The sequence below is a fragment of the Rhea americana genome, unplaced genomic scaffold, assembly GCF_003343005.1.
Source record: "Rhea americana isolate MKP2758 unplaced genomic scaffold, rheAme1 scaffold_67, whole genome shotgun sequence".
Classification (NCBI taxonomy): Eukaryota; Metazoa; Chordata; class Aves; order Rheiformes; family Rheidae; genus Rhea; species Rhea americana.
This window is the reverse complement of record NW_028186834.1, coordinates 2671115-2680089: the sequence shown is the minus strand read 5'-3', so window position 1 is coordinate 2680089 and position 8975 is coordinate 2671115. Positions and strand designations below refer to the sequence as shown.

At 37.4% G+C, this 8975-nt stretch overlaps 1 protein-coding gene across 1 annotated transcript in view; it reads right to left on the bottom strand.

Annotated features, from left to right (window-relative positions):
* Positions 1 to 8975, bottom strand: part of NCKAP5 (NCK associated protein 5) — a 350376-nt gene that overhangs the window by 114428 nt on the left and 226973 nt on the right. Inside the window, exon 6 of the mRNA XM_085320938.1 lies at positions 6676 to 6825. Coding sequence (XP_085177064.1) covers positions 6676 to 6825 — 150 coding nt within the window. The remainder of the gene's footprint in view (positions 1 to 6675; positions 6826 to 8975) is intronic.

The window sequence follows — 8975 nt, the reverse complement described above, 5'->3', positions numbered from 1 at the left end:
AAAGAAAAGAAAAGAAAAGAAAAGAAAAGAAAAGAAAAGAAAAGAAAAGAAAAGAAAAGAAAAGAAAAGAAAAGAAAAGAAAAGAAAAGAAAAGAGAGAAGAAGAGAAAAGAAGAGAAAAGAGAAGAAAAGTTCTTAGGCACAGTTCAGAAAACCAATTATATAAGTCTCCGACAGAAAAGAAGATTTAAAAGAATCCAATAATTAGGATTAAGTAGGTTGGCTTTTGGTGACTGATCAGCATAATGAATCTAGTTATGTGAACGGCCAAGGTATTGGGCCAAGGACAGGCTTCTGGCTGAATCAGATTAAAGGCACTGTCTGGAAGAAGATTAGATGCCACAAAATATTTAAAACATTGCAAAAAAAAAATTTAAACAGTTTCATGATTTTTCTATATATTTACCTAAAGTTATTGAAATTTCCCATAAACCAAATGAAGCAGCTGCCTTTCAGTGAACAGAAAGAACAGAAAGTTGATAATTTAATTATCAATTTTCTTATCCAGTTACACTGTAGTATACAGAAAATGTAAAAAACAAAAACAAAAAAAAMCTTCCCTTTTCCCCACCAAAATGAATCTGATTTCTCAATTCACCCAAAGGAAATGAGTGCCCTTCTAACATCTCTTTTTGTTGAAATCATGTCTCTCTTTTTCTCTCTGCAGGGTAATAAAAACATACTATGGGAAATATCTGACATACTTGCTCATCTGTTTAATGGTGATGGTACAAGGAAAATTACTCCCCTAATATATTTGAACATTTAACTTATCAACCTAAGTGAGTTTTCTCCCAAAAGCTGAATTTATTTAAACAAAACACATCTTTCTATGATGAATTGCAAAGGGCAAGAGGGCAAAGCTCTGTAATTAGAAAGTGAGCAGTTGTGTGACTTTTCCCTAGCAGCTATTGCTGCTACTGTTGCTCAGTTTACTGCAACTTCCATTGAGTCTCACTCACCCGCAAGCAATGAGATTTTCACACATGAATTAGGCTTTTCGTTTGGTAACTTCAAGGTTACAATTTAATGCTACCCCAGTGGCTTACTGTTTGGTGCAAAAACGCAAGGCTGCGAGCAGCCGGCACTCCTCAGTTTTGCAGAGCTGCGGGAGGGAAGGAGAGCCATGCAGCAAGCCGGGGAACCGCTTCCTTCTCCACAACGCTCCTTTTCCTCAAAATGTAAATGCTGAGCTTTTAGGACAGTGCTGACAGTGCCCACTCATTGGCAGGGGTAGGCAGATAATCTCTTCTGAAAGTGGGACTGCCCCCGTTGAGCTAAAATGCATGAATTTCCTGTAACGAGGTGACAGTACACTGACACCGTGCCGGGGCGAGTGTAATGGGACCTTGATGCCAAGGTGAGGGTGTTGGCAGTGGGAAACGCTTGTGAAAAGATGGACTATCCAAAACACAGGCAAACCAACAGCTGAGCATCTTGTCCGATGCCAGGCACACGCTCGCTCCTGCCCGCGCTCCACAGCAGCGAAAGCTGTGCTCCTGGCCATCGCTGGGAGAACGGGCCGCGGGTTGCTCAGAAATGCTGCTAYGGCCCCGGTCCTCTGCCTGCGCTGGTAAATGAGCGGGCACAGAAAGAGGCCTGGAGTGAACAGGGGCAACGCAGACGCGTTTTTCCTGCAGAAGGGACCTAGACGTTCCTCAYGCGTGGTAGCTCGGCACCTAAGAACTGGACAGACTCATCTTCAATCAAAACCTTAATCCCACTTCTCTTCCATGATCTGTTTTCCTCCTTGCTTCCTGTGTAAAATAAGTTACCTGAACAGACCAACGCAGGGCACTGAGGCCCTCTCTTCTCCGTCCCTTCCAGCCCCACATCTCCAGCTGAAGGAGTATCTCCGGACGGCAGGGGCCGGAGGAAGCCCACCCAGCCCAAGGTGTTTGACGCCATGCCACATTCTAGCTCTTCACCAGACTACAGATGTGCACAACTACTAGGGCACAACAAATTTTAAATGATCTTAGAGGGTGCAGRACATCTGCAGCAAAGACAGGAACTGAACCAAGGTGCCTTGGTCTTCATCCAATCTCTGCTCACAATGCCATTTATTTGGGGGAACAGAGGACACACGCTGTGGCACATGGAAGGAGGTAACACCACACACAYACAGATCTGTGTATCTTACAGAATTTGCTTTGACTGACAAACCAAGTGTCCACGCAAAGAGCCCTCATTAACCCCTCCGCTTCTTTTTCTTCAGAGCAATCTTCATCAACTTACTTTCTTCATCATCAATCAAAAGCAAATACTTTCTAAGAAAGATGCAAAATGCTGCCACTGCAGAGAAGAAAATCTGGAATAGACGGAACATTTAATATAGCCAGATATAGTTAATTCAAGCTGAATTATCCTCATTGCATAAATGTCTGTGCAAACGACAGACCTTAATAGCCCTTCAAAGYCAACCCAGTATTTACCACTGATAAAATTTTTCAAAGCAAAGTAACTATAGCTTCCACAAACGTGCTTAGATGAAACCTGACACTAACTCAGTGGATCAGTTAAAGTCACCTGCAATTACGCAGGTGCTTKGGCAGCATGTATTTCAGTCATTTAAGGCTAAATTGGGGGAGTCCATAACTCCCTATCAGGTGACAAAGCCCTAGTACAGTCTAAAAGCCCTTAATAGATGCTGYATTTCAAATGTAAAATATTCCCAGAGTTTTCCTCTGTGTATTGTGGCTGGGTAAACTGTTCTTGCTGCACAAATCTGTGCCACAGTGAAAGAAATAGTATACAATCTTGTAATGAGAGTCCATGTAAAACCTCACATACCCAGCAGGGCAAGATAAGTTTTCACGAAAAATTTCCAACTTATAYATGTTTGGTTTCAGAAATATAACACTGTTTTAATGTAGCTGTATATACACCTATATATACCTGAAATGCCTGCACAGGAGTTAATGGATGTCCAGAATACATTCATTTGGGGGGGCATTTATGGCTAATATTTTCAAACAAAAAAAATAGCAATTCTTCTGGTGAGGAAAGCATGTAAGAAAGTGAAATTCTAACAAACATCTGATACTGAAAACAAGAATTTGTATTCTCTGTATTTTTTTAGTATTTTCTTCCTTTTCAGAACTCCAAACACAGAGAAGTTATCAGATTTTTTTTTGTTTTGATTTGTAAGAATTAAGTCATCTGATCGTAACTGCTGAAGTAAGTTAAGTAGCCTTTCATGAGCAGCCAACTAAAAATGCTAAAGGCACAAAGTGGYTTTGATATCCAAGAAATCACAATTAATTTCAAGTACACGTAATGGGATATAAGATGGGATGAACCATTTGTTATTTGTTATCTGTTTCAATTGATTAGAAACATATGGTATTTACCAGTCAGTAGAGTAGAAACAGAATATGCTGTAAGCGATAAAGAATGTAAAAGGATTATAGGTAAGAGAAGCAAATGAAAGAATACATATATATTTCTTACCAAAGCACATGACAGCTTTCAACTAGGCTGACTACAAAGATGCTTTATTACACTGATTTGTATTATTCAATGAGAACATTTCTAGGTTAAATAGAAGTTAATAAAACCTAAGTAGTATTACAGACATTTATTTGGCAATACATTTGACAGCACTCAAACATAAGAAAACAMAAGAAATGTTAAGTATATCCCCACTGATGTGGAAACCATCTAAAGAAAGTTTTTTTCAAAAATTAAGCCTTTTTTGCTTAGAGTTGATACTGACTTGTCAGTCAGTATCAGAGAGTGCAAGATGACTACAGTTTTCCTTACTGTACCACAAATTCCTGAAGAAAACTACTGCTCACACTAGCACCACGTACTACCATGGTAGTACCCAAGAAAGAACAGAAAGAACTAATATGCTATATAGAACAGGAAYTTTTTCATATATATTCAAAAAAACTCCAAACTAAATAATCCATTTTATTGGCAAAACTATCTATTCATCCCTGTGCTGGTGTATAGCTTTTCTCCTTTGGTACTGCATCCCCTTGAAACCAAGTTCATACTTAGACAATCTGTTTTTTGGATGTGACMAGCTGAAAGAAAGTACTAACCAGAAAAAAAAAATCCTTAATTGTTGCATCTGAATGTTCATATAACAAAAACATTATGCCACTTGCTCAAATTATTCCCTAGATGAACACTATATATACACACACACAAACATACCTATACATCTACACCTATAGATACGTGTGTGTGTGTGTGTGTGTGTGTGCACGTGTATACATGTATGTTTGCACACTTTTATTTACTTACATACACGTTCTCTCCTTTCAGGAGAAGCAAACCCCAGTAACAGGACAATGAAAAACAACAGGAAAGAAGGATGGAAACATTTTACAATGCTCCTMACAGATCCAGCTAAATCTTAGGACGAGCTACACTTGCCCGATGCAACGCAAAACCAAAATGAATGAATTAAAAGACTCAAAGTGATATGAAGAGATATTCAAAGATTTCTAACAGGTTCTGATATTCATTTAATTGCACCAGAAGATATTAACAGATTAGTTCCCCCATTTTGAAAACAAAAATACTACTCTAGTTGGTTTTGTTTATAGGCAGGGTTATGATTCCAGAGAGCATAGATGGAAGACCAACTTTACTAAGTACTTTATTGGCCTTGCAGATTTTATTAACTGTATATGAGACAATAAAACCTAATCATGTAAGTAYGATTAAAGAGTCTGACACCCACAACAGAGGAAATAACAAATAGCCATTTTTGTTCCTTTTTATATAGACTAATGAAACATTTAGAGTAATTGCTCTGCAAATACTGAAGGATTAGAACTGCTAATTACATATAACTTAAAAAAATATGTTCATTCATTAATAAATCATATAGCCTTTGACATTACAATTTATATCCTTCAAGAGAAAAAAAACAAGAGCAAGAACATATAACATAAAAAAACCCACACAGTTAACAACACTTTGTTTTAACTGTCTTAGGCCACAATTAATGTTGGTCCTGCAATTCATCTTTGCTTCATTCATTTCTTTCTAGCTCCTTGGACTATTTATGTAGGTTAATTCTTCAAGCATTGGCACTCACTAATGTGTGTTTTTAACAAGCTACGGCACAATACTGACATCAGCGAGGGGACCTATCCACTGACCTTCCAGAACTAGAGTCGGTCTGTCCATGATGTTGCGCTGTATATCTAGGCAATTGGCCATAACTGATAAAAGGTTGTGACATTATTGAACCACTTCTTATCAGCTGCGAGGACATAAAGAATTGAAACTGTCATGTAGAGTGATTAAGAACAAGACCAGGGAAACACAAATCATGCATATTTGGAAATAAAAGACCTTACGGAACCTAAAGTCATCCTTCATCATCAGATAAAGCAAGACCATAGTAAACTGCCGCACTTACTAGAGTTTTATGAATCTTGGTAATTTCATATCACATGGACATTCTATTTCCTCTATGTAAAACTAATATTCATTAATATTTAAGAGGTTTATTTTATAGATATTCGCCCAAGGCCTTAAAGCAAAAAAATTTRCAAAGATTGCCTACCCATTTCAGATTTTAGACTCTGTATTTAGATTAGAATATGGTTATAATCGCCTGTTCTTTCCTTTTAACAAGGTCCTCAAGAATATAAATCCACAGTTTTTATGTAACTACAGTGTAACACAAACTAAAAATTATGACACCAAAAAATTAACCACCCCTTCACYGTTGACCTAAAATCTACAGGCCCAGTGATGAAGTCTCTGTTTACCCAGATTCCACTTAGGCAAAATGCCACTAAGGTCATTCTTAGGCATTTACTTACCCATATGAACAACACAACATATGGACTTGTACAGAAGAGAACRGAGCAAACACTCGATAAGAAGTTCAAATATGTCTTTGTACTAGTTCAAAATTATATTAAAATACGCACAGCTTAATTTTTTTATACACATTGAAAACCCTGCTGCAAAAAGCACAAAATAAGTATGCATATATATATATATATATAAAAAAATATGTATATGTATATATATACACATATATTAACTATATACATCTATTTGGAGGGCATCTTATCTGCACCTTGTCCCTGACTACCTATAATAACCTTAACACTTCTTCTATAGGAATGTTTACAATCTTGGATTCTAGAAGTTGGGAACTATCATAAGTATTTTGTAAATCATAATTTCCCATTCCAAAATTCAAAATGTAGTATGTGTGCAGCTCTCCATGTGGTCTACAAAGAAACAGATTTTCCATAATCTAGCAGTGAAAAGACCTGTAGAAGAACTGAGTCTTCAGGCAAGCAGCCCAGCAATTACAAGATCAGCAATAAACTACAATGAGGCAACACTGGTTTTATGATAGTTTTAAAAACACCTATGACATTAGTGTTACACTATTAATTGAAAGACAAACAGGAAAAACAAGTTTCTTTTTAAATAGTCGAGACTGAATTAAAATTACCTATGAAGTTCTTTTTAAAGATAGATATATGACACTTAACAGAGAGGGTTCCTTGCAGTGGGTCTGATATTGCTCATCCTTGCTAAGTGTATCGAAGTAAAAAACAAAAAAAACTCTAACATCAAGTATAGGTGAACTGTGAAAGATAAGTTATACAACATGGTGTTTCAGCGACAATAAAAGAACAGGACGGAGGGAGGACTTTATGTATAAAACTGTTTTATTYCTTACCTCCAGAGCTTTCAAACGCTCTAATAGCAATTTTGTCTTTTCTTTTTCCTCTTCGGTACTGCTGCTTTCACTTCTTGAATCTTCATCTACTGCCACATGAATTTTTTCCATCCCTTCTTTACATCTCCTACTGTCTTCTGACAGCTTTTCCTGAAATGATTTTTTAAAATGTCATTACTCACAGGTGAAAATGATGTTAACTACGCAAATGTCTTCAAGTCTCCCTTGTATATGAACGAAAAAAGGACACAGCAGGTTGCTACTTACATGATTAGAGTACTAAATAAATGGAGTAACAMAGGGTCTGTTAAACATGCTGCCATGCCAATTTTGCAAAAGCATATGTACAACTGAACTGCTACGTCTACTTAAGATTTAAAAAATGTGGAACTCATCATTTTTGTTAATAAAATAACTTGCATTTTCTTCTTAAAAAGTAGCAATCTGAATTGAGCTTACTAGTTTTCAGTGGAAATGTTCTGCCACTGAAATAAAAAGTAAYTTATCCAGGAAAAGCTAACATATGTTTATGCCTAATGTATTTCACCCTTCTTCATGTAGAGCCAGTATTTGAATTACTAAAGAACAGGTTGAAACCAAGCTGCTACCCGAGGAAGTATACTACTTACTGATTTAAGATCCACACTAATATATAACTAGGGACACTCAAACTGACAGCAAAATTTGCAGAAGTGGCCCAATCTATTTATTACAAGTCAGTCAGATTAGGTTGTTCTTAGGTGTTGCCTAGTGGACCACGGCTGCTGTGTTTTACAAGAGGCCCATAAAAAAATAAGGGTTTGAATACTGCGTCCTACTAACTGCATTAGTTAYGTACCCAAGCCCTGTGCTGAGAGAGATGGTGAGATAGAGCAAACAAAACATCAAGGATACAAACTGGCAGTGTAAAATATTGCCTAAAAGGATGARCATAAGGGGAAAGAAGGCAACAGCTACACAGAGAGACAGTGTGAATTATCATTTGAATGCAACACAAGGTAGACAGTCTCTACCCTGAAAAGCATGTTCGCTACAGGCAGATGCAGTGTGACAACTAATGAGAAGTTTAAGGCTGGAAAACAGAAGGTAAATCAATATTAAATAAAGGGTGCTGTCAGAAACCGAGAGGTCTGTAAGGAGCATTTAGGTTTTTTGCACGTCTTCTTGATAGTTCATATATACATATACCACGRCACATAGTTCTACGATCTCTGGGTTAATCTATACACTGAGAAGTACTTCCTATAAATAACACACAACACAAACTCTATCTAAGCACAAAAATATGTATTCTTGTGACGAACTGATCCAGCGTGAGTAACTCTGCAAATAGGTGATAACTCTTTGAGAGTTAACAGCAGAATGTTTCCTTAATTAAAAACCAGAAATACAACCAAATTAAAAATCAACACTGTGAATCACATTCCTAACGATGTCTTTTTAAAAAAATTAACTAGCTTAGAAAGTGATTATTACCATGTTAAAACTTTAATCAAGGATAAATTTTATCAGCCGTGGTCCTAATCACTGACTACTCTTACTCAAACCGTGCGGCACAAATCTCATTCTGAGCCTCAAGACTTAGACTCCAAAGAGCCGATCTGTCAGGTTCCAGCGTTAGTGCTATCCTGGCCATATAGGAACCATACGTATATTAGGTTTGCTTCTTACTTGCTCCTCGCTAGTGCAATGATCAAATGTCTATGAAAGAGCCATTAAACTATTCCGACAAGTACATTCATGTAAAACATATTGATCAACTCAAAAAAGTTTTATTATTATTATTATTATTATTAATCACAGGTACCTCTCTGATGTAACTTAAACAAAAAAACTGTTTCAGGAGCTAGAGACAGGAATTAGACGTGGCTAGCAGGGGAAGAACACCTACCCACCCACACAGGGGCACCTTTCCTGCTGGAAAGGCTCACCTACATCTCTAACACCTAGTGTCAACAGAGARAAAACACAAAAATTAAATATGCAAATCTTGTTAAAAAGGAARCTAGGATCTTACTGCTACTATAGCCCCATCCCCACTGAAATTAATGAGAAAATTCCCATAAAGTCTGACACTGAATAGGCCTTTTTGAGCTGGTTTAAATTGTCATWGCTTTTCTGCAAGACAGAGTATTTTACGAGCCTAAAATGACATCCTATCCTGCCCATCGTTTCCGCATGCTCAGTTTGTTCCATAAAGCACGGAAATAGCATACTGTTGATGAGCCCTTTGATCAAACACTGTCGCCCTACAGCCAACCGAAACAACGCCCGAAAACAGCCCCCGCCGCGGGGCCATG